At 32.4% G+C, this 27,223-nt stretch overlaps 1 protein-coding gene across 1 annotated transcript in view; it reads left to right on the top strand.

Moving 5' to 3' along the window:
• LOC142319924 (cytochrome P450 4C1-like) overlaps positions 1-27,223 on the top strand; it is a 167,582-nt gene that overhangs the window by 64,982 nt on the left and 75,377 nt on the right. Inside the window, exons 13-14 of the mRNA XM_075357598.1 lie at positions 4,271-4,450; positions 25,666-25,885. Of these exons, the coding sequence (XP_075213713.1) occupies positions 4,271-4,450; positions 25,666-25,885 (400 nt within the window). The remainder of the gene's footprint in view (positions 1-4,270; positions 4,451-25,665; positions 25,886-27,223) is intronic.

Raw genomic sequence — 27,223 nt, 5'->3', positions numbered from 1 at the left:
AAGCGTTTATTAGTTAATTAAAAAAAATACTTCATAATTTTTGTTATTTTTTTTAAATAAAAAAATTATTATTTTTGCAAAAAGATAAAAATAAAATTAAAAATGATTAAATTGAAAATAAGCAAATCATACCTTTCTCGGCTACGCCGGTCAAGTTATGCAATTCATTACCGGATTTTGTACAATCCACTCAGCAAAAAACAATGTTTATAAGCATTTCAATTATTAATACAATAAAATGTTTTTAATTTTTTTTATTATTAGTTAATATATAACAATTTTTTATTTTATTTCATTTTTTTTCACTTTTCAAGATCCATAACTTATACAACCTACTGCCTAACTGATAAAAGGCTATTAAAGAAAGATAATAATAGAAAATTACAGTTTTGTAAATGCAAATGAGTCATTGCTGTTTGCAATTAAGGTCAGATAATATACGTAGTCTATTTGTCCTAGGATGTCTACTAGAGCTTTGCTGGCCTGTATCGATGATATCTCGCTCTTTGCACCTGACCTATCCAATATATCCGTTGATCTTAATAGTCGCAACTCCGCTGGCTCATTTACACTGATAAAAGTTAATGACTCACATTACCTAACAAATTAATCAGTTTTTCTTTGATTTAAAGTTTCACTTACTTCGTAGCCTATATCACCACACCTATATAATATTTTTGGGTAGCATACTTCCTTCCTTTCATTATTGAAATAATAGTTCTTTTTTTGAAGTGTACGAATGTACATCAAACGACCATTTCTTTATTTTATTAAATTTTATGATTACATATTATTAAATTCCAAGATATATTTCTTAAACGTAGCGTTGTTACCGCTTCGTAAACAACTTTTTATAACTATTTCTAAGTTCTTAAAAATTTTATACTCATTTTTGTTAAGATAACAATTAGGAATTTGTTTAGTATATGATTTATAAAAGTTTAATTATATTTTTTACTAAACGTTGTACAAATACAAGTTATTGTTTAAGGCCTGTTATTGAAAGAAAATGCCAAAACTAGAGCAAAGTATTCACTCATAATATACCCATACCCAGTATTCACTGGGTAGCATAAGAAAGTCGATTTCATTTTTTCCATTTAAAATTTATTAATCGATTGTAAGATTTTTCGTAAACAGTCCTTACCTCCAAAACAGCCTCTTTTTTAATTCTGTCGATAATTTTGTTAAAGTTGGTAAACAACGTTTTGTAAAAAAAAAGTTTCGCTTTAACCGTCTAAGGTTAAATTAAATAAGTGACTTTAAATCTAGTCTACATTTAAAACAAAAGGATTTGATAAAAACCAAAGAAGAATAGAAAAACAAATAAATAAAAAAATAAAGTTTCAGAAGAAACACTTTCCGTCAACAATGTTTTCAAACGACCTATAAACATAAACTGATAAAAAAGAAAGATTTATTATTTACAATCCAATCAACATGATGAATAAAATGTTATTAATATATCGCTTGGTGTAGTCCTTGATCACATTACTTAATTAATTTGTGATATAAGTACAAAATGTTGATGGATTAATGCTTTCCAATACAGTTTTAATGTATTAAAACATCCTAACTCGTACATTTACTGTATTTTGTTTGTTTGTTAATTTTGTAAACTATATTTATTAATTTTATAATATAGTCAGTCAATCTTATTACCACAATTTCTACTTTTCATTTTCTTCCACGGATTCAAATCCAGATAATTCATTGTCATAATAATCTTCGTTTTCTTCATAACTGTTCTCGATATCAGTAGAAGAATAATAAATAAATAATAATGTAAAATAGTATCCTACACAATATAAATAAAACTGTTTCATAATTGAATCTTGTAAGCAACTTTAGACAATTGGATGACGTACTATCATCAGAGTTAACTGGCTGAACAGGATCGGTAAGAAGCGAGGTGCGTTTCCTTGTTTAGTTATGAAGGAGTCATCAGGCAATAGATGTATAGACTCGTTATTTTGTCAGTAAAGCGAGGTAGTTATCACATAACCTTATTTAAATCAGGCAATACAGGGTTTAATTCTAATGATATGGATTTTTATTTATCTTCATATATATATTTTTTCTAAACTTCCGGGATCACCTTTAGGCATTGCTTCAGAAGATGAGAAGAAATGACAATTTTGTAGCTTGCGAAAATGCCATGCCTTACCGGGATTCGAACCCGGAATCTCCGGATGAAAGATATTTAAAATAAAATATTTAAATGCATGTGTTAAGTTTAAATAATATAAAAAAAGAAATAAAAAAGTGATTTGCTAAACCAGATATACAGAGTGATTCACAAAGATTGTAAGAAACTTTCAGATGTTCTACTTATGAAAATAAAGAAGAGTCTTCATATAAATATATCTTCGTAAACGCTTCGTTAGCGAGTATCGGCTGGCAAAAGATTTCGCCCTGATTTCTGCGCCTTCGGCAAAATTAAGCCAGACTGTAATTTTTGAGATTGAAATTAATACAAATAATACACCAACTTACACACAATCAATTAATTAAACTGCTGAAAATGTCCTGTAATAAAAATTCCAATAAACAATATTTATTATTTGTGTTTGTATTTGTTATTTTCCTAAAATATTTATTTTTTTGTTTTGTAATATTGAAAATTTTCTTTGTTTAATACCTATCACAAATCTATCATACAAATCTATCACATTTTGATTTGTTTTGTTTTTAATATACTTACAAAATTCTTACAATTGTTTCTTTATTCATACCATTTTACTTACAATCAAATTCTCTCTTCATGTTTTGTTTAAAAATTTTGTTTGTTTATTAATCAGTTAACAAAGTTATTTTAAGCCAAACGTAAAGTTTTTCTAACCCAATTTTTTAAATTTTATCTTAGATTTTTCAAAAACTGCTAAATGGTTCTGGGATCTACTTTTTTCAACTTTTTAATCAGATTTCGTATAGAACCACAAAATTTGCCGTTTAATTCGGTCCCCAAGAATTACAGTTTGCTTAATTTTACCGAAGGCGTAGAAATCAGGGCCACATTTTTCGCCAGCCGTCACTCGCTAAAGAAACGTTTCCGAATCTATGTTTGTACGAAATTTCTTCTTTATTTTCATCAGTAAAACATATCCTGAAAGGACATTCTTTGTAAATTACTCTCTCTCTCTCTCTCTCTCTCTCTCTCTCTCTCTCTCTCTCTCTGTCTATATATATATATATATATATATATATATATATATATATATATATATATAATATAATCTATATTCTACAAATTTTTAACTATATAATTATCTCAATGAATAAAAAAGTATATTAAATTTTTTATAATAACTGATTAGTGAATAAATACAGAATCATGCTAAAGATAAAGAAAACTTTGTTAATTTAACTAAAAAACCTCTTAAATTTCAATTACAAAAAAAAAGGAAATATGATTACAGTCTATAAAATATAAAAGTGCGGGAATTCCAATTTTTAAGACTAGTTGAAGATGAAAAATAATTACGTCATTAGATATGCAATAATAAAACTAAATGAAGAAGACCAATTAGTAATATAGTTCCTTATGAACTGAATAAATGAATTAGAGATAATCAAAGATAAACCTTACGATTTAAATGCAATGAGCAGTGCTGCAGAGTAAATTATAACAAAAGAATTGGACAGGAAAAGCTATACATTCGGAAAAAAATTTAGCCGCTATAATGATTTAACATGAGCTAAAAATAGTTCTTTCAAATGAATTGTTTAAAAATTAGGTTTATAAATATTTGTAATCTGAAAACAAATAAATAAATATTCTATAAAAATCGTTTCAATTTTAATCTGTGGAACGTTATAGTGTTATTGTCTTAAATCCTAACCAACAGTATTCACTTTTTATTAATCATCTTTAGAGGTGTCTTAATAAAGCAGGTTTATTATTTTTTGAATAAGAAACACCGATTGATTCTGAAAGTAAAATGATATACAAGTAAGAAAAATATTAACTATTTTGAAATCGAATTAAACTTTGCCCTCATTGATTCTGTTACATTAATAAACTTCCATCGTTCAAGTTTTAAAACTTAATGGAAATTTTTGCAATTTTTCTTTGTAATACCTATTAAAGTCACTCTTTATAAAATGGCAACTTTCTAGAACACCAATAAAGATCCTTTGACTTGTAGAAGATGAAGTGTTTGACGATAAAAAATTCTTATAATAAAGATCTTTAACGAAAAAGATATGATTAGTTATTATTATTGACATGTTAACCAACAATTTATTAAAACTTTTTCATGTTTTTTAGATGGTTACACACTACCTAAAGGTTCTGACGTACTGGTTTTCCCGTACGTTTTACATAGGGATAAAACACAGTTTCCAAATCCAGAAAAATTTGACCCCGATAATTTTCTACCAGAGAGAGCAAGAAAGAGACATCCGTATGCATATATACCATTTAGTGCAGGACCAAGAAACTGTATTGGTAAGTACTCAATTTTTTTTCCCCCTCCCCTGAGCCTGACCGACAGCTAAGTATAACCTAGCCGATGGGAGTGTCCTTTAACTCTAATGGGCCTTCCCGCCCACCAGCTGTACGTCCGGCAAGGCAGGTCGGCCCACCGGTTGGATATTTTTTATTGTGCCAGCCTCTAACCCTCAGCGAGGAGACTCCGGATACAGCTGAGCTGCAACCTTCATTCCCACGCCGAAGGCTGGGTTTCTGTCTAGTCCATGCCTTATGCCTCAAATGAGGGGTCCCCAAAGGATCCCCCACTGGGACTCTGGTCTTAAATCCAGCCTATTGGACGACGAGTTCTGAAGATTTTAATCACAACAGGGAACTGTCATAGTTTCCAAAGTTCCCATGGCCTGTGAACATTTGTGTAGTGTAGTAATCGAGGTCATCAAACTTTTATTTGATTATGAATGTAACGGTAGACATGATGACCATCCGTTTCGACGCTCGAGGTGCCATCTTGCTCGAGAGGAGTTGTTTTAGGGCAGCAAGTGTGTTCTCTGTCCGCTCACAGACCGCGATTATGTGGTCGCTGAATCTACACGACCGGTCAATAGTCACCCCGAGATATCGGACAGTGGCTTTGGACGGGATCAGACGTTCTCCGATGCGTAGGTCTATCCGGTCCAGCTTCCTCCGACTGGCTAGAACGATGTATTCACTCTTTTGTGGTGATAAACGTAGTCCGTGATCCGTCATCCATCTCTCTATACTAGTAAGGGCCTCATTGCCCCGGTCCTGGAGGTCCTGCTTGGTCTTACCACCAACGAGAATAGCCAAGTCATTATCACAAGCAATCATCTCCGACTGTTCCGGAAGGTGAAGACTGAGAAATCCATCGAAGACTACGTTCCAGAGGAGTGGGCCAAGCACAGATCCCTGGGGGACACTACCTGTCATCTAAAAACGTAGGTTCCCTTGCTGTGTCTCAACAGAGACTCATATCTCTCGAAAATAATCTCAAATCTGTTGAAATAGATAGGAACTGACTCATTTTCGTTGCAGAGCAACAAGAATGGCGTCTCATGGGACCGAGCCAAAAGCATTGCAAACATCCAATAAAATTAGCATTGGCAATTCTCTCGTTGGCCAAGTGCTCTCCTCATGCTGTTCGCCCAAGATGTAACCTTTAGGAGGAGTTGAATGGTCGACCACCCCTCCCCAAAACCCAACTGATTCCTATGTAATCGGGGGCCAACAAGCCGCATGGCCAGCATGCATTCAACGGCCTTACCCGTGTTGCTCTGAAGGCATGTGGTCGGTAGGTGTCAACCCTGCCACCAACGCTCGGCTTCAGAAGGAAGTTCAATCTGGCCCAGTCTTACCAGTCTGACTCATGGCTATAGTCAACTCAGGCAACGTGTACCGTCGTTGCTCGAAGTCGGTGGGGCCTAACAACTCCCGTTCGACACATGGGAACAGCCTTTCCAGCTCTATTCTTGCACGTTCTTCCGTTAAAATTAGTAAGCGTCTCCCAAAATGTTTCATGACCAGCCGATATGCCTGGCCCTAAAGATCTTCGTCTAATTCTGAGCAGAGTTCTAGCCATTTCCTCCTCTTTGCATTGTTGATGGTGTTCCGAAGGCTCTCTTGCAATGCAAATAATTTTGGAATGTGATCACAGGCATCTCCACCACGTTGCCTAAGTCGTTGCATAGTCTTCCGATAACACTGGAATTCCGTCCGTAAATAATTGATCTCGGGGGTCCACCAGTAGGCTGGCCGATGACGGCGGTGTCTGACATCCAACCGAGCAATCGCCTGTTTAACAGTGTCCTGTAGGATTTCAGGTGTGAGGTGTAGACTACGACGTATGCTGTCTGAGACTTCCTCAAGTACAAACTTTTCGAGGTGTCAATCGAGTAAGAGGGCCTTTAATCTGCGGACGGAAGGAGGCACCCCCAAGTTCAACCAGGGTAGTCAGATGGTCACTGGGTGTCATTTGCTAGTGACATTCCAATCACGATTCCACCTCCTGTCGAGGATAGTGAGATCTAGCACTGATGAGTGTCCACGAGCAGAGGAAGTTGGCAATAAAGCAGAAGTCGTTCACGCAATAAAGGTCTAATGCACTCATTAATTCAGCCAACAACTCGCCTCTTGTGTTGGTGTAAGCACCACCGGCTTCCACAGACTTACAGTTGAAATCGCCTAAGGCAAGTGCTTCTTCCTAGTCCCAGTAATCGTCGTATGTAGTCATGTCATGAATGCCCCATAATAGGGTAAGTCGCAGTTAGGAGAAGTATAAGCTCCCAAGACCACCGTTTCCACCAGTTCGATACAGAGAAAGCCATCACCCTTCTCCAAAAGGTGCCAGCCTAAACGTTCACTGACATCCCGTATTACCACATCGTCTCTGTTGTCCGTAGTCCAGTCGCAGCCGGCCACAAGTAATCTGTTCGGTTCAGACGTTACGAGAAAATCAGCTTGCTTCTCCTTAGCCAACTCTCCCACAAGATCATGGGAGAGCGAGTATCTGTTAGCATTGGAGAGTAGAACTCTTAACATGACGACTGGTGTTTACATTCATCACTGCCCATCGTGCGATGTCTGTCTCAAGTCACTACAGTCAAGGCATCTTCGAGGTTCCCGTGCAGCACACAACTTTCTGTCGCCGCCTTCACAGTTAAAACAGAGCGAAGATCTGTCTTGGCCACGACAGTCCTCACTCCTGCAGCCAATACCCCAACAGCAGTAGCATTTATTCTGCTTGCTCATTCATTTTACTCTACTCAAGTGCCAGCCAATCTTCACTCGAGATTTATCCGCAAGTTGTCTAGCCTGTCTGTGCGGGAGACGGACAGTAGCCCGGAGCGTGTTGCCATAAGCTGGCCTCAAAGGGGACCGCATAAATTTCCCTCACCCACCTCCCTCCGTACGGCATGTTCTACCTCTTCCTGAGTTGTATCAATATCCAGGTCTTTAACTCAAATAGACTGTAGTTTGAGGTTCCCACTCCTGTCTGTTGTCCTCCTCCTGTAGGGTTTCTCCCAACTTCTTTTTCACGTCTTCGTGTTTTGAGTCGACATACCCGACTCTAATCTTCTAGGACTCAGCACGACCCCTATGGAAAGATAGAATGTTCTCAGCCATATCAACTCCGATCCCTCCTTTTACCTGTTTAAGGAGGTCAGCATAGCTGGTGTCTCCTCTACGGACTGTAAAAACAGCCGTTTTGGGGCCCCTAGGCACATCCAACTTAGGTGTGGTAACCCCAATCATGTGTAACAATGTACCATTCGGCAAATTCATCACTCACCTGGACCAGTGTTCCAAAACTTTTAAGAAGCAATCACCAGCAGTGTTTTTGGGCGCAAAGAACACCAGCTTCTCACCTTCAGTCCTTCGGATCTTTGAGAGGGCCGTAAATATATGTCTTATTAAGTCTGTGTCATTTTAATTCACTTTCGAATAATATTAAAGATGTAGTTTTAGAAATAAAACTAAATTTAAAAAATAAAATTTATTCAAGGTAATTATTTTTGGTGTTTGACAATCTTTAAAATTTTGTGTAATCTCATCGAAATGTCTAGAATTAAAAACTCAGTTAATAATTAAAAGACTGTCCTCTTCCATTATTGACTTAACACTTAACAAAGATAAGAATAGTAATCTAATACTTCCTAGGATCTCAAAAGGGAATTTTCCTCACTTCATATGACTGAAAAATAGGTAAAAAAAAATTCTTAAAAACTGGGATATCTCTAACTCTTACTGATATTAACTTTGAAATATAATTTTCACTACAAAAATAATTTCTGGATTATTGCAACTTTTAAAAAATGAAAGTCGACTCAGTGCTGAATCAAATTTGATAGATTACATAGAACAAATTATGAGATACTCCCATTCAGCACTGGGAAATAAAAAAAAAAATCATCTAATTAAAGTTACATTAAAAAAGATAATTAAAAAAGAAAACAAAAATTGTTATTTTTGCAAACCTCACTACGAAACATTCGTAAAATATTCCTCTCATTAGTGAAAGAGAGAAAAATCTTTGAAAATTATTTCAGACAACTTGAACTATTGTGGACGTTCAAGAAAGAAAATAATAAATACTAAACCGGTTTAAATAAACATTTTTTCAATAACTTTTGATGGAAAGATTAATATTTAACGCTAATTTTCAATCATCCTACGAAAGTTTAGTTACACATTTCAAATGATAAATTTGCAATTAACCATATATGATCAACATTTAAATTTTGAAATAAGTCATGCATTTCACTTGTAGGTTCATTTGAGACCTTTAAAATTAAATTAGTGAGTACAATTGTTCGAATGAAATTAGTCGTACGACTTGAACTAGAGGTTATTATGAAAGTAAACAACTTGATACACATCAGGAATTATACTGCAATTTCAAAATTTGTTCTTTTTTTAAATGTATCAAAATTAATATGTGATTTTCGGAAAAAAATATTTTATTGGATTCAAATCGATTCTAGGATAAAGGGTTTACCTATTCCGTTCAGAGGCTTTTTCTCTGAGAGTTGACCACTTTTTTCACTACCACCTTCTTCCTTATTTTTCATTCCATTTTCTATAGACGGCTATCATGAAAGATGTTTCAGTAGCCATCTTACCTTCAACTACTGTGTTCTGTTTAATAGCCGGTAGGTTAGGTAATCCTTTATTAAAGCTAACGGGAGGGTGAATTTATCTTTATTCAGTCAAGGAACTACGAGGTGTGTGAGAAAAGTAATGAGATTGGTAACACTGCGAGTGATCTGGCAACGCTATGTCTACCGGTCTGTGGTAGACCGGTTTGTTCATCCCTCCCACGGGCTCAGTACGAGTTTCAACTCCGTTCAGCCAACACATTTTTTTTGACAGCGCCATCAGTGAAGTTGTGTTTTTGCTGTGTGTTACGAAAATGGAGCAACGGAATTTAGAGCAATGTTGTGCAATCAATTTTTGTGTTAAACTTGGGGAATCCGCGAGTGTGACCTTTGAAAAGTTGAAAGAGGCCTAAGGGGAACATTGCTTATCAAGAGCACAGGTTTTCTGCTGGCACAAATCATTTTTGGAAGGCCGAGAACACGTTGAAGATCAACCTCGCTCAGGAAGAACTTCAACTTCAAAATCTGACGAAAACGTTATGCTCAACGTTTTGTGAGGGTTCTTGTGAGATCAGACCGTCGTTTAACAATAAGGATGATGAGTGAACAGTTAAATTTAAACACTTTCACCGTACATCAAATTTTTACAAACGATTTGGACATGCAAAAGGTTTGTGCGAAATTGGTGCCGAAAAACCTCAAAACGGAACAGAAGAACAATCGAAGAAACGTGTGTTGATCTTCTTGAGAGGATTGACAATGACCAAGAATTCTTCAATCGTGTGATCACAGGTTATGAATCTTGGATATTTGAATACGATCCTGAAACAAAGCGGCAAAGCGAAGAGTGGCACACTCCGTCATCTCCTCGACCCAAAAAAATGTCGAATGAGCAAATCAAAGATCAAAACCATGCTGATTTGCTTTTTTGACAGTAGGGTTATCGTGCATAAAGAATTCGTTCCTCCAGGACGAACTGTCAACCAAGTGTTTTACAAAGGTGTCCTTGAAAGGCTCAGGAAAAGAGTGATTAGCGTGAGACGAGACATTGCGGACAAGTGTATACTTCATCATGACAATGCCCCGTGTCACAGGGCCATTTCCATCACGGAATTTTTGATATCAAATCGTATTCCTACGGTTCCCCAACCCCTATTCACCTGAATTGAGTCCTTGTGACTTTTTCCTTTTCCCGAAATTGAAACATGTCTTAAAAGGGCGTCATTTTGGAACCCTGGAAAACATTCAAAAGAACTGTGACCGACCAGTTAAAAGCCCTAACAGTTGAAGCCTTCCAGCGCTGCTACCAGGAGTGGGAACAACGAATCCGCCAGTGTATAGCTGCCCAAGGGAACTATTTTGAAGGGGATAATATTGTTGTTTGAAAAAAATAAAAAATTTGGTAAGTAAAAAGTCAGTCTCATTACTTTTCTCACACACCTCGTATGTTTTCTGTTTCTGCTTGGGGATAGCACAAATTACCAAACTAAGATAACAGCTATCTCATTACTATTAATATAGGGGAGTTGCGCGTGCAGCATACAGTCCCCGCCATAGGATCTCGGTGCATACACACATATGCTCTCTCACACACACATACTGTTAAAACAGCAAACATAGTTTTTTTCAGTGTGTAATTTTTATACAGTTCATAGTGTAATAATTGAAAGTATATCTGAGGCTAAAATAATCTAATCTAAATAACATAATCATCATCTCTGCAATAACAATTTTCAATGTTTGTTTTTCTACTGAACTAAAATAACTGTAGCTTTAAGAACTTTTTTGTATAGTTTTGGTTGTACTATAATATTATTTCATGGAAGTTATCGATAAATACTAGTGTTGGCATGATTATAATATAAGATTACAAAAGATGTACGTAATCATTTTTTTTTTCATAGCGTGAACGATAAATCAACGACCCGGAAACAGTTACGATAAGATAACATAATCAACCTTTATTTCTTATAAGTCTATTGTAAAAATATTCAAATAAAGTAAGAAGCCTAAATAACTTATAAATGTAGTAAATTACTGACCTTGCCAAGCAGTTTTATCTCGGGAAATTTTGATGTAAATGTTCAGAACTGCGATCTTGATCACTTATACTTATTGACACAAAGATGATTAAATAAATGATCACTTAAATTTATATCATTCGAATAATATGAATAGTTCTGATGTACAAACGAACTGTATATTAAAAAAAGAAAAAGGTAAACATACTTTTTAATTTTTAACAAACTTTTGTGAAATACACAGATTTAATTTATTTTACAATTTTTAAATAAAAGAAGTAAGTTACTCTAACAGATCGTCAGGTTCACTGTCGTCACAGAGATTTATAATAAATCGGTTCAGTGTTTCTTTTCGCAGCCCTTAATTGACAAAATCGGCTTCTTGAAGTTTTCCAGCACGATTAACGCACCTAACCCAGTTGTCAGTGGTTACACGTCAATGATGACGTGTAAGTATTAAAAAAACACTAATCAAGGAAAAGGGTCAAGAAATTATTCATATAGAAGCAAAATGTTAGAAAAAATGGAATTCTTTTTATAGCTCTGAAGCTATATTTGATAATAATAACTTTAAAGGTTAAAGGAGAAGTATGATTAATCAGGAAAAAACAGTTTTCAATATAATCACGAAACTTGCAGCAAGAAATTAATACAGAAAATATTTGTAAAATGCTTTACGTGAAATACTACTGAATTTTGAATAGATGAGAAGTGTAAAAACTGAAAAAGGAGTGTATTTGTCAAAGTTACAATAGCAAAAGACCGTGGTTGTTTAGAATACAGGTTCTAATGTTTTTAAGTTTGTTGATATCTAGTGGGTAAAGGCACGCATCTCAATCCCCGCGAGGGGAAAAGATCCCGCCTCGTAGCGTGTCAGGTCGCTACACCACCCCCTCCGTTCCTTGCCAGTAATGGCTTTAACGGAGGACATCTTCTTGCCCTCAAACTGATCACATTACACAGTGTTCAGCCCGGCCACGGTGAGATGCCACCGATGCAGCGGTAATCCGCCACGAGAGATAGTAATGAGTTCCGCCTTCCGAAGAAGACAACTGACACCTAACGCTACCAGGGCAACGTGGCAGGAACTAAGCAAAAGCCTACTCGCGGAGAAGAAGACCCCGCGCCACAGTCAGCTCTAAACTACACTACACCCCTAGTGCATAAATGCATCAAGCATGCCACGACAGCATATCTATCAGCAAATTCGGTCACCGCAAACGGATCGTAAGAATTTAAGCGATTGGAGCACAGCCAACACAATAAACCTAGTCCCAGAGGTCCTCAAGTCTGGTCCGTCGGGAGCTGAGTATAACCTCTAATCTCCCACTACAGCTCCAGTTTAGAGGGCCGCTCGGAATGCACCCAGGTCGATCACAACCACCCAGGGTAAAGGCACGCAGCAGAAGGAAGGTATGAGTCTAATAGATTTTTTTTACTTGCAATCAAAATATCCTACTTCGTCAATACGATACTATTTCCTATCAGCCACAACCCCTCTTTAAATGCAAGGCATTATGGAAGAACTTAAACAAACACTACCTGGAATGTTTTGCGATATGAATGCAGTGAATTTGGAGAAAATATAGTGGAAATAAATAATGAAAAGCGCTAAGATTTGGGGGATGAGGTAAGAGAGAACGTTGTTAAATAAATTAATTAACATTAATTTACAAAACTAATTTCATTACATTTTCCTGAAAAGAATTCAAACAGAAGATGACAATACAAAGATTATGACATGATGAGAAAGATTAAATACAAAGATTATGATGATGAGTATGACATGATGTACAGTAAAAAAGTATGGAATGCTCATTAGTGTAAAAAAAAAGGAATATAAGAGAATTATGAAAAAACAAATGGGAAGAGACTGAGAAGTTACCAGTATCACTCAATCCTGTCTGTAATATCCATTGAATTTCTGAAAAGTTGGTGAAATTTTTGAACCGCTTTGAATATTCAAGAGTTTAAGTTTACAAAATAATTCTAAAATTACAAATAACAATCTTCTACAAATAACAAGGTTGGGTTATTATTTAAAATATAATAATGGTTTAAAAAATAACAATATGCTTATCTTTTTTTTTAATGATATTCCAATTTATTAAGTTGATTAAAAATAAAATTAACTACAATTAAGTCTGAAGAATTATTTTTAACTATTATCATTTTAAAATTTTTAGGAAAAAAAACCTGTTTTATTTTTTTTTAAACCATACTATTATAATTTTTACATATAGAAAGCGTAAGAATTGTAACAAGCACGTGGTATTATTTTTTTAATATAGTTTTTGTATTTGTATTCATGAATTTTTTAAAATACCTTATTTAAATGTCAAACTGAAAAAGAAAATGATCATTTACAGTTTAATGAGCTTATAATTTATACTAAAAAGTAATAGATTAATGTTTCGAACATTTAATTGAAACTAATTAACTACTGAAACTAATCTAATTTAATTACTCCACTATTTGATGTAATGAGTATTATTATTATTATTGCCATTTTTGTTTTGTTTTCTGTTAAAAATGAGTACCATTTTCACAAAAAAATTTACTCTAAATTGATAAATACATCAATAAAAAAGTATTTCCCAGAAAACGTATTAAATTGTATTAATATCAAAATATCAGTAAATATCTTATTAGTATATACAAAATTTAACATCGTGATAAATATTAATTTCACTAAATTGTCATAACTTTAATCCATCCTTTACACAATAGAAGAAGTATACTGTACGGGTGAATGGCACAGATTGAAAAACATAATTCAAGGAAAACTTCAAACGGAATTGTTTTTCTGTGAAAATTTGTAATCCTACACAGCAGATTCTCTTCAAGTAGATGAATAGTTCTGAATAAAAGATTGTTCAGAGGCTTTAAGTTATCAAAAATAAACTGTTTTAAGTATAATTAGAAAAAAAATATATTCAAAAATAAAATATTATATAATTTATACTCAGAATCGTAACAGTATAACTTGAACGTTAACTGGCATAACCTTTCATCCGATATACCTGACATGATGTGAGATATATGTCACTTATAAATGTTGTTCAGCATATTCAGCTCTAGAAGCGACGGTTTCAATTTGTTCACCAAACTGATTGAATTTTATTACTCTCCAGAAAAATAACTAACAAATTATTTGTGCTTTCCCAGAAGGCTTACAGCTATCACAGCTATGAGAATGATTGGGACAAATAGAATAAAATAACGAGTTAATGTATCACTTATTAAGAAATAATCCATTAACATTTATGCTTTCAATATGTCGAGGAAAATACATAAAAGCAAATGACATGGATTTTATCTATTTAGTTCGAGATGAGGAAGACTATTAACGCAAATCATTTATTATTTTTTAATTTCCTCTTTAGGATGTAATGCAGAATACTACTCACATTCACACATTAAAAAATAACTATACTGGTAAGGACGAGAGTTGAACATAATCTAAAACTACAGTACTAGGCTCTAAGTAACAATACTGGTAGACGTATACTAACAAAAATTATAATACAGCAAAGTTTATTTGTTATTGTAAATTAAAAGATGCGCAGTAATTCAATTAGGCGTATCTGAAGAGCGTTAATGTGGCTAATAGTTCAACGGAGCGTAGTAAGTACTATAGAATTTCAGGACGCTGCAAGGAAAAAATAATCTAACAAATCGATTTTTCTATTTGGGCGGAAGTAGCCTGATTAATTGTAAGAATTTGTTATATTTCAATATTCTATTACCAACAGTAGTGTTCAAATACTGTTTTACAGGTGATATTTCTCCAGAATATGTTTATCTCCACTATGATTCAAGATCAAATCGCTAATTAGGATCAAATTGTTTTTTTTAAAAAAAAAAAAAAAAACTGAACAAATGCATGATTACAAACATTTATATCAAAATTATTGAAGAAAATCTTATTGTATGATTAAAAATTAAAATTCACGTAGTAGACCTTCCCAATATATCTGTCAGTATTTTTTTTGTATATACTTATCGGAATCAAATAAATAGGAAGAAAATTAAAAAAAAATTAGCACGAAAAGAAATTTGGTAAAAGAAAAGAAGATATTTTTCAAAGATGTGTATTAAAAGGTATTATATACAATATCCATAAACGCTTAAAAAAGTTTATCGACTTTGAAGACTCTTAAAGGTAACAAAATGAAAATATTGAAATTTGCAGCTTGCATGCGTGAAATATGCATTCGGAAAGTTCTGAGGGGGATGGGTTTTAGATGGAGAAAACTGTTGGTAATTGAAAGCTTTTCGAGGAAAAACTGGAATACGCTAATTTAAAACAATACAAATTATAAAAGAGGAGGTTGATCAATTACCTTTATTAAAGGATTCCAATATTCATTCAACCCATGTGAAAGATTCTTGTTGGACAATTAAAAATCACAGCAAAAAAATTTAGCCGCTAATAGCACAAATCAGCATTGCAAAAGCAGACTTTTTCAATTCACTTTTGATCTTTGAAGAAGGTTCCACCAAGCAAAGATATTACAACAAAAATAGAAACTATTAAAAATGACTGAAGGCAATATCACATCGTTAACTTCGTTCCGTTTTGGTTATCAACAATGCAGTTTTACAAGTTTATTGCAAAAGTTTTACATTTACCGAGCAGTGTAGTGATGATATTATTAATGAATCTCAATCATCAGTCTGGAATAATTTATAATATATGAATATATTGAGCAAAAAACTTTAAAAATCTTTTCGTTAAGTTCTCTTCCAATTTTTTTTTATATAAAAGAAAATAAATAGCAATAGTGATACAGCCACACAAACATAAAGATTGAACTATAAAATTAGAATTAAAAGTGAAAAAGACATGAATACTGCTACTGCATTCGCCTGAATGAATGTGTTCGTGTTGATATTTATAACAAAATATATCCTCTACACTTAATTAGCCACCCATTTTACCCATTTAAGGCCGAATGGAACCATGTAAATACTAAAGCAGTATTATTTTACTTCTTTGCACTGTATCTTAAATCTTCAGAAAAAAATTGAAGATTTTTTTTCAGCATGCTTCATGAAGAAACCTTTAACATCAACAATTTACCTGATTTTTTCTCAGGATTCTATGCCAGCAATTGAATATCAGGGTCCAGGGTTCCAGGGTGAAGCAAGTATTTTGATTTTACAAAAAAATTGAAAAACATTTTCTCACATCTTCCTTAATAAAACAAGAGCTCTTGGTTTTCTGTTCGCCTTAATAATCGTCTCTCATCTTATTTGAAGAATAGAGAATACATGATGTCCTCTTTTTTACGTTATATCTAGAGTATTATAAAACTTGGGCTTTCGAGTATCTTTCAAAAAAGGCTTTTTTTATTATTTTTACAGATGAAATTACCAGTAGCATTGATTGCTAATCTCAAATCTTTCCACCTGACGTAAAAGTCACTTCTCAAATTACAACAGACACTTTGCAGTATAACATTTTTGAATGGGCTAGTCGTAATTATTAGCAGTTAAACTTTCAAAAGTCGAAGCTTGTAGCATTTTATATTAAACTAACGTTTCTTATTTTAAATATAAGATATCTACGCATTTTTTTTAGATAGTAAATTGTATTTCTCTAACTACATCAAAAATCTTGTTTGGAAACCAAAAGAGATTTTACAATGTTGTTTTCTAGAGACATTTTCGTAATATTATTACAAATGTTCTGTTATTTAATTCGCTTGTCAAATCGTTTAGAATATAAAACATCATTATTTGGAACAATGAGAGTGCTTAGACCATACCACTGTTTGAAGCAATCCAGAGCAGATTTCTAAAGTTTTTACATTTTAAATTTAACATCTTTCAAAACGTTGATAAGAAAGCAATCCGAAAACAACTGGATTAGTCTTGTTAAACAACCAGAAATACATATTTCTATATTTAATTTTTTTATAAAAATCTGCATAATAAATTTAACAGAGCGCTTTCGGTTGGTGTTCATCAATCATGTTTTCTGAAAAACTACAGTACCTTTGTGGCAACTATCGGCTAAACTATCATGTCAGTATAAAAATGTATTTCTGAAGCCGTAAGTTCCAAAAGAATGTGCAACTTTTGGTTGAAAGACAAGAATAAAATTAGAATTTTAATAGTTACGTTGGACTGAGTTATGTTTCTTAATTTGATCAATTTCCTAATATTTGTTTAGTAAAAAGAAATCCAATATATATATATATATATATATATATATATATATATATATATATATATATATATATTATATACGCGGTGCGACAATAAAGTAATGAGACTGATTTTTCTTTGCAAGATGTGGCAACCCTGCAGATTGCGTAGGCACACCATCTTTGACCTTGGTTTATAAGCTACTTCTAGTCCAAGCGGCATATTGATGCAACTGCACAGTCGTGAGTTGTGCTGTAATAAGCGAACACGTGTTTGTGTCTCTCGTCACAGAAATGAAACCGCAAAATATTGCGCAACGGTATGCCATTTCTTTTTGCGTTAAATCGGGTGAAAACGCGACGACAACTTATGGTAAACTTCAGAAGGCTTTTGGAGAGGAGGTTATGTCAAGAGCTCAAGTTTTTTCGGTGGCATAAAATTTTTAGTGAAGGCAGAACGAATGTTGAAGATGAAGACCGCAGTGGACGACCATCAACCTCACGGACAGATGTCAACTTGACCAGGGTGCGTGAAATCGTACGATCTGATGGAAGATTATCCGTGAAAATGATTGCAGAAGAACTCAACATCAATCCAGAAACGGCTCGTCTAATATTAACTGAAGATCTTGGTATGAGAAAGATTTGTGCAAAAATAATCCCCAAAAATCTCACACAACAGCGAGAAACACGGAAAAATGTGGCAGCCGATCTGTTAGAGCAAACGGAAATCAATCCAGATTTGTTGAGCCGTGTTATCACTGGTGATGAAGGTTAGTTTTTTCAATACGATCCAGAGACAAAACGCCAAAGTTCGCAATGGTGCTCAAAGGGATCACCCAGACCAAAAAAAGCTCGCATGTCAAAGTCAAAAGTGAAATACATGCTTGTGTGGTTCTTCGATTCCAAGGGAATTGTTCATAAAGAGAGGGTGCCTCCTGGACAAACGGTTAACAAATATTTCTACAAAGAAATTTTAGAAAGACTTCGTAAACGAGTTCTTCGTGTCCGTGTCAACATTGCTGATAATTGGATTCTGCATCACGATAATGCGCCATCCCATACTGCTCTGTCAGTATAGCAATTTTTAACTTCAAAACAAATTTCAGTACTACCATAGCCACCTTATTCACCAGATATCGCTCCGTGCGACTTTATTCTATTTCTAAGAGTCAAAATGGCGGTCAAGAGACACCATTTTCAAACAACACAAGATGTTCAAAAAGCTGTGACGAGGGTCTTGGAAGATATTACAGAAGATGAGTTCCGTAAATGTTACCATCAATGTCAGAAGCGCTGGAATAAGTGTGTGCAATCAGAGGGGAACTACTTTGAAGGAGACAACACTAAACATGACTAAAACGGTAAGCAATATTTTTTTTCACATCAGTCTCATTACTTTATTGTCGCACCTCGTATATGTATACCCTTTTGTTCTGGTTGGTTTTGTTCTTTGTTGGAGTGTCTATATTTCATTCTCCTTTACAAATGTATTATACTAAGGCCGTTCTATTAAATCTAAATATTATTCCTATCTACCATCCTCTACGTTATCTCTTCTATCCGTTCAGGAAAGGTTTTTTGGATTCATCGTAAGGGTGGTAGGAGGTGAATCTAAAAATATATAAAATAAAATTATTTTTATAATAAGTATAATTAGTGTTTAAGATAATTAACTGTTTGACGTAAAACTCTTACCTTTTACCTGGTTTTTTGCTCATTTATTGTAATTTATTTAAAATAATTGTTTTAAAAGAATAATTAAACATCACAAAATACTATTTTATTGAGTTTCATTTTATTATTTATAAAATAATATATTTATTTATAAATAATAATATGAAACTCAATAAAATAGTATTTAGTAAAATAGTATATATATATATATATATATATACGTGCGCGTTTGTGAGCGTTTCAATGACTATTTCGTAAATAAAGTGGGCCATACGGGCATGGAAGTTTAATTAAATTATTCTTCTTTTATTCTTAGATGAGTATTCTCGTGAAGGAATTAACAGATAAGAATTTTAATTTAATTACTTCATTCTTAAAAGAAATTGAATACAATGTCACGACATAGCTTGTTTTCTGAAGTTTTATTTTTTTAGAAAAATTTAACTGTGTAACACAATCACTTGATAAGTTATTTTAACACCGTACGTCCATTTACCAAAGAAAAAATAGATGGTAAAGATAAAAAATTAGAAAACATAATAATAAAAAAAAATAACTTAACAATTAAGGAAATATGTAAATAGTTAAGTTTTGAAAAAAGCTACGTAAAATTTTTGATAAAAATTAAATTTTAAAAGTGAAATTTATTAAAATTTCATATTGATGTACATTTTAGATAAGGTAATTAAAAAAAAAAAAAAATGAGTAAAATATGCAACAAGCTTGAATCATATTAATGAAATTGCATTTACTAAAAAATCTACTTCTGATCTTCTCTAAAAAAAACTGAATGTTAGAAATTCACTGTCATTATAGAAAATTTAACAAAAATTATAATAAGTAATCGGGATCAAATAACGGTAATATTACAAGCTAATCATCTAATTAACGATAGTAAAATTAAACAGTAAACTAAATAAGGTTTAGAACTTAGATTTAAGTTAAAAAAGATTAGCCCAGTGGGCTGGTATAATTGTTAACTCGTTATCGCAAATCACTTGATTTCGAAGTCGAGAGTTCTAAGGTTCAAATCCTAGTAAAGGCATTTACTTTTTTACGGATTTGAATTCTAGAACGTTGATACCGGTGTTCTTTGGTGGTGGGTTTCAATTAACCATACATCTCAGGAATGGTCGTCCTGAGACTGTACAAGACTACATTTCATTTACATTCATACATATCATCCCCATTCATTCTCTGAAGTAATACCTTATGGTGGTTCCAGAGGTTAAACAGACAAAAGAGAATTTAAAAAGAAATTGTACAGAAAAAATAAAAAAATAAATTGAAAAATTTACAAATAAAATTAAGAAATGAATTAAAATTTGGTATGTGTAGGAAGGTATAGCAGAATATTATTTTATTAAAATTAATTAATTGATTATTCTCTTTAATTACGTATATGTGGGTATCTATTGCATAATGCTTATTTTGAATGACTGATTAGTCAAACTAGAAATAATATCAATTTAATATTGTTTCACGAAAATTTCAAGAAGATAACCGATAACTGAAAGGTGATTGAACTGAGTAAAGGTTTTTACGTTAATTTCTTTAAAAAGTCAACAGGTGTTTGAAGTAAATTAAGCGAAAAAATGTTGCACTTTACTAGTACTATAACACAAATTAATAGTTTTATTAAGTTCACAGGAATCGTGTTTGAGAAAATAATCTTTGAAATTTTCCAAAATTGCCCGTCATAAAAAATAAAGCTTTTGCCTTAGAGTTTTCTTATCATTCCTTACATAGGTTTCTTTTACTTCATTCCCTCCCGAAAAAAATAGAATTTATAATATTCAATATTTTGTTATCGGATTGATTATTTATTTAATACATTTTTTGGACAAGGGGTAACTTTTATGAAAATAGTAATTATCAATTACATTAGGTCTGACTTACCCTGATCCTAAGGACAGTTAGGGTCAGGCCCTTATTAGGCCTGACCCTAAAGAAATTATTTAGATTGAATTATTTTTCTTAGCATATCAGTAATATTAGCATTCATTAATTCCCTAAATATATATATATTTATTTATTCTATTCGTTATATTTATTTTTAACAAAAAAACTCACGTACATATAGTTATACTTAAAAACTCAGAACCCATTATGAAAGTTCATTCCTAAAAATGTTTTGTGAGTTGAGTTTATGCAAAGACAAAAAAAATAATGTAGCTACAGTTTAAATTATTAACGTTCTCTTCTAGAGGAAGATCCAGTTGTAGAATAATCCTCTAATGTTTCTTCTCCCTGTCGTAAAAGGCGATTGAAAGGAAGGTTGCAAAAAATTGAAGATATTTTATAATAATTTTTATCTGTCCTGAGGAGAAACCGGTGATTCAAAAAGGACTTCAAAACTTTAAAAGCATATAAAAATTTAATGAGATAAGTTAAAAATTCGGTTGAGATCTCATTTCACAGAAAAACATATCAAATTTGTCACCTAACATTCACTTTGGTTCGATACGGGTTCCATTGTAATGCAGAATATATATCACCTGAAGTCGATTTCATTCCAGATTGTAGCCAGCAAGTTGGATGTTACTTCTATAGCTGCGGCATTAATTCGAAGTTTTAGTTGGACAAGATCAGCAGGCAGGGCGGTGCATAAACCAGATCTTTAGTGAAACCTCACAAGAAAAATTCTAACGAAGTCAAATCTGGGGAGCGAGGTGGACATGCAACTGGACATTCACGACCAATCCATCGACCTGGGAATCGAGTATCAAGAAAATCTCGTATTTCTAGACGATAACGAGGTGGTGCCCTGACTTGCTGATAGTAATGGCGTCTATCTTGGGTCATCACTGTCTAACAGAGAAATTGAAAAATTTTGAAACACGTCCAGATAAACGATAACATTTACGATTGCCTCTTGGACAGGCCGTACACTTTTTATTCCCATAGGACACAAAAAACATTGACTTATGGCTATTACGAATTTACTGCAAAGTTTCATGCGTGTTTTTGCTACTTCATATTCGGCAGCTATCTGTGTTCACGTTGTCACCGATGAGAAACATTGATTCATCACAAAAATTATATTGTCTAAAATTATATCGTTGTCTGCAATTCTATCTATCATTTCCACACAAAACTGCAACCAAGCAACATTGTCGTCATCTGTAATTTGTTAAACCGTGGTTAGTTTGTACGGCTTCAAGTGCGATGGTTTACGTAATACGCATCAAACAGTCATTTGTGGAATGCTCGTCTCACGAGAAACAGGTCAAACTGATTTCTTTGGACTTCGTACAGAGTTTTCAGTTTTCTGAACTGTTCCACAGTAACTTCAGGGACGCGTAGACGTCCTAGTGATTTTGTATGTTTAACAGAACAACCTGCCTAAACGAACGTTTGGTGCCAAGAGTAAATTGTGTGCCTAACAGGAGGCTCCCTACCGTACTCTCAACGAAAATTCCGTTGAACTGCAGTTGCTGACTGCAAATCATGAAATCAAAACATACAACCAGCATGTTCCGCAGCATTAAATGTATCCTTTCTAACAACACTGGTGACAGCGTTGTTGGCCAAATTTGGTACTAATTAACTACGTGAGTAAAGGTTGATATGTTTTCCTTTAAAGTGAGATCTCATCCGATTCTGTAAGTTATCTAAATAAATTTTTACATGGTTTTAAATTTGTGAAGTCCTTTTTGAATCACCCGGTTCTTTGGTAGTTGGTATTGCCTGTGGTTAGGTATATTTGTATGCTTTCGGCCACGTGGTGCATGAGGATACATGCACCATATCTTAACAGCTGATGTCATCAAATACAAAAAAATATAAAATAAGTGAATAAAAAACAACCTCCTCCTTCTACACACTTTTAACACTATTAGGCTTACTACTTCATTCAGGTTTTAAAAGTAAATACATCTCGGAAAATAAATTTATTTTTACCAATTCTTGCGTGTTCATGATTCTTCTATAATTTGTTTGGAATTTTACATTAGGATTTCCATTATGGATTACGTTTTCGTTTCAAAAATTACTTTTTTTTTAAATCAATGTAAAGATTACATTGATTTTTTGACAAATATAAAAGTAATTTATAACAAAAAATGACTACTACTACTTTTACTAATTAAAATATAACAAGGTGAAGTGTTTTATAAAACTGAAAAATTTACTTCAAAAAACTATGAATTTAAAAAAAAGTAAATGAAGTTCTCGGTATTTTTTATTTCATCAATGCTAACTAAAAATCTTAATTTAAGTACTATAGTTAAATTAGGCTGATTTCAATTTAAAAAAAAATGCCTGATTGCAAAATGGGACCCAATAATTCTTTGTAGGATCTCATTCAACCGTTTTTCTAATTCCTCTTTGACATTATATATATATAATTATAACTGGCAAGAGGTAAGAGTTTTACAGTAATTTTTAGTTATGGTGAAAGTTTCAAAATAAAGTCTTATTTGTTCAATCCTTCTTCTATGAAAAGTTCCACAGGTAAGTAAATCACTTGTTAATTAACAATTAAAATGTTCCATTAACTATTTTTAGCTTTAATTATGCTTTCAAAGTAAATATAAGAGAAGTAGATAAAAATTAGTTTATCTAATAATTCATTTAATTTTCCAAATAATTTATTAACAATAAAAAAGTTAATATTATTTCTCTGCAGGAATATTCCTGCAGAGAAATAATATTCTAGTAAATAGTATCTAGTAAGTATTACCTACGACAATCCCTAACCCCTGGAATTAAAGTTTTGCTATAGAGTTTGACGGATTGAGCTCTAGGCAAACCTAAACATCACTTGAAAAATTTAATCTCAAATAATGTAAGAAAAAGGGGTTGAACTGACTGACCGTTTCGTGCTAAAAGGTGTCCCCAGAAGACAGAAAATATTTATTTCGAGTAATGAATTTTAAGCTGTTAAAATGACTCAATCCCCAGACACTCAAATTTCCACATTTCTTCCATATTGAGTTGGTTGAAAATTATGATAATCAGATAAATCAAAAAAGGAAAAATGAAATGAAATAAAACAGAAAAAAATAAAATGAAAAAAGGAATCATTTAGAAAGCTATGTTTAGTAAATCAATTAATGTTTATTTAAAAAGCTCCCTAAATTAGTTAAATATTTTTAAAACGCTAAATAGCTGTTTTTAAATAAGCTTATTGTGAATTCTGAGAGTTTATGCAGAGATCAGACTGAAATGTATATATATATATATGTATATATATATATATATATATATATATATATACGGATATATATATATATATATATATGGATATATAGAGAGAGAGCTGATCAAGATAATTATCTGTTTTTCAAGGTAATGATGGTTTGCATTTTATAACAAATAATAGAAAAAATACATTCATTATATAAGTTAGCAAGTTTATATATAGGCAAAAATTGCTGATTGTACTCAATGTAGTCCTCAACTCACTGTAATCACTGAAGGACGATCTATAAAAACGAAATTTTTATCGATCAAGTTCCCGTTTAGAATTTTTCATTACCCTATTAAGGACTGGGGGATATCTTATAGTTTATAACCACGACTTCATTTTTTTTTCCTTTGCCTAAAATAATTACATAGGAATCATTCTTTTATGCACCCCTTTTAGGTTTTTTGAAAATTACAACCTGAAGTAACTCTGAAGTATTTTCTAAACTGGTTAGGAAGATAAGGAGAAGGGTATTGTTTCGTATTATTTAACTTTTGTCACCGGTGAAACATTGATTAGTTTATTTGCCTGAGCGATGACTTACTCGAAATTTAGATTTTAGAAAAATAACTTAAGACCGAACATCATCGATAAACGATATATGTGGAAGTACGATCAACGTTTTAACTTTAAACAATCCAAACTCTACTACTGTGCGGTGACCAGCAGAAGGAGACTGCTAATCACAAGTTATTATGCTAACCAAAAAGCATTACTTTACGTTAAAAACCGTTGTTTAATTTTCATACAAATGTGAATTCATGTGTTTTTATCATTTTGAATCAACTGTTTCGGAACATGTTTTGCGGTAACTCAATCCATCATGAATAAAGTAATGGTCAGTGCCAATATTCAGAGTACAAATTTCAGAATTTTCCAAATTTTTTATGCGTCTGTCCTTGTGAATAAGTTCTTGCCAATAATAACAGTACTCTGTTCTTCCACGGTATACGTTTCAATAGCAAGAGGAGATTTTGAAACAAGCAGAAGTTATAATAATTGAAATCCTTTTAAAATAGTTGATATTTCTATTTTAGTGTTATCAACTAGAACTTCAGACAGTTTCAGTTTTTTTTTATTGATTTTTTTTCTCCACTATATTTGTCTTTTTAATTAATTAAATACCCACTTACACTGAACTGAGTAAAACTGACAAAAAAAAATTGTAAACAATACTATTTCTGCTAAAATATTAATTTAACAGTTTTAACATTTTTCTAGGTTTCTTCATAATAAAAAAGGATGCATAAATTGCATTATTATATTGACTTTACCAAGAGCGATGTATACCAGGTTTGAACAATGGAGAAAATATTATACTAATAATAAGTTTCAGATTGAATAGGATTATAAATTCTTTAAAATAATTTTTATCTCCTAGTAAACAATACACACACACACACACACACAATATATATATATATATATATATATACATATATATTGTTTTATATATACAATTAAATTAAAGCATTCAAATCAAAGCCTACTTTAAAAAAAAAAAACATACGTATTAGGATTCATTTATTTATTGATCTGTATAGTTAACAAAATATTTTTTTATTGTTTACAGGAAAAAAATTCGCCATAATAGCAGAAAAGACAGTGATATCAACAGTTTTAAGACAGTATATAATAAAATCATACGATAAACAGATAACAGTTGTACCGAACACTGTTTTAGTACCTAAATCAGGAATTAAATTAAGCTTCACTGCAAGACTACGACAAATAAATACTATTAGTCAACATCCACTTAACATTACATCACCTCCTCTTGAAGGCACTTACCTGTGATATTTATGAACATATTTGTAATTATTTAAAAGCAATAATTAAGTTTATTATGATAATAAATAAATATAATTATAGATTGAAAAAGTAAGAAGTATATTTAATATACTCTATAAAAACATCATATTAATCTCATTCAGTGGTTATATAAGCACATACACACACACACACACATATATATATATATGTATATATAATCGTTAAAACTACTTCAAAAAAAAAGAAAGTTTTCACGAATATTCAAGGACTTTCCTTTAAAAAAAATAATAAAAAGTAAAAAATTGAATGAGAGAAAATAAAATCTAATGAAACTATTTTTCCAGATCGAAATTTTAAACCGATTTCAATAAATGTAATAGGATTTCTTAATTATATCCGGGTCTGCCGGTTGGTCTAGCGGTAAAATTCGTCGTCTTAAATTAGAGAGTTCTCAGGTCGAATCCTAATAAAGGTAGAATTGCCTTTATTCAGATTTGAATATAAGATCGTGGATACCGTTGTTCTTTGGTGGTTGGGTCTCGATTAACCACACGTTTCTGGTACGGTCGGCCTGAGTCTGTAGAAGACTACACCTCACACACTTACCAGAAACAACGGAGGCGGCTACGTGCGGGTCCTAATTCAGGGAGCTGGATGGGATATCTGGAGATTTGCGGAATATTCATAAGAAACTAACTAATTAATTCCAAATTTTTGTAACATTTTAAGTTGAAAAGTCATATTCTTTACAACATGGATCACTTCTGATGGTTGCTTTTTAGATTGTAGAGAAAGGTTGTCTGGTAATTACTTTTTTCCAGATAACTGAACAGGAGAATTTTTTATTTTACGTATCATTTTCTTTAATAAGAAGATATTTTAAAAATTAAAATATCCTCAAAGATGATTTGAAGATATATTTTTTTTTGTTTTCATTATCGGTTAATATTTTATGTTTATAACATAGCGTAACGCAATAAAATTTTTATTGATATTGTAATGTTCAAAGTATGATTACTGAAAAAAAGTAATACAGTTTGCAGTTCTTAACTCAACTTTATCTCATCCTCCAAACTAGTTACCTTAATGTTATTTGTATAAATTCCTTTAGTTATTTTCATCAAGGCACAAGATTCTTGGCTTTTATGTTTCGTTGAAAAATTAATTTATTATATCGGCAACCTTTTTGAAGGTTTCCTCGTATTTAAATATGAATAAAATTAAGGTATTTTAAAATTAGATTAATTTTTAAAAAAATATCGACTTTAAAAACGCATTACAAAATAATAAATAATATTATTTAACCATTCTATAAATTTTGCCTTTTTGAAGTTGATCCTAAATTAAGGTTTAATAAG

Source organism: Lycorma delicatula, chromosome 2, assembly GCF_047948215.1.
Source record: "Lycorma delicatula isolate Av1 chromosome 2, ASM4794821v1, whole genome shotgun sequence".
NCBI classification, from domain to species: Eukaryota; Metazoa; Arthropoda; class Insecta; order Hemiptera; family Fulgoridae; genus Lycorma; species Lycorma delicatula.
This window is presented reverse-complemented; position numbering and strand designations above follow the sequence as displayed.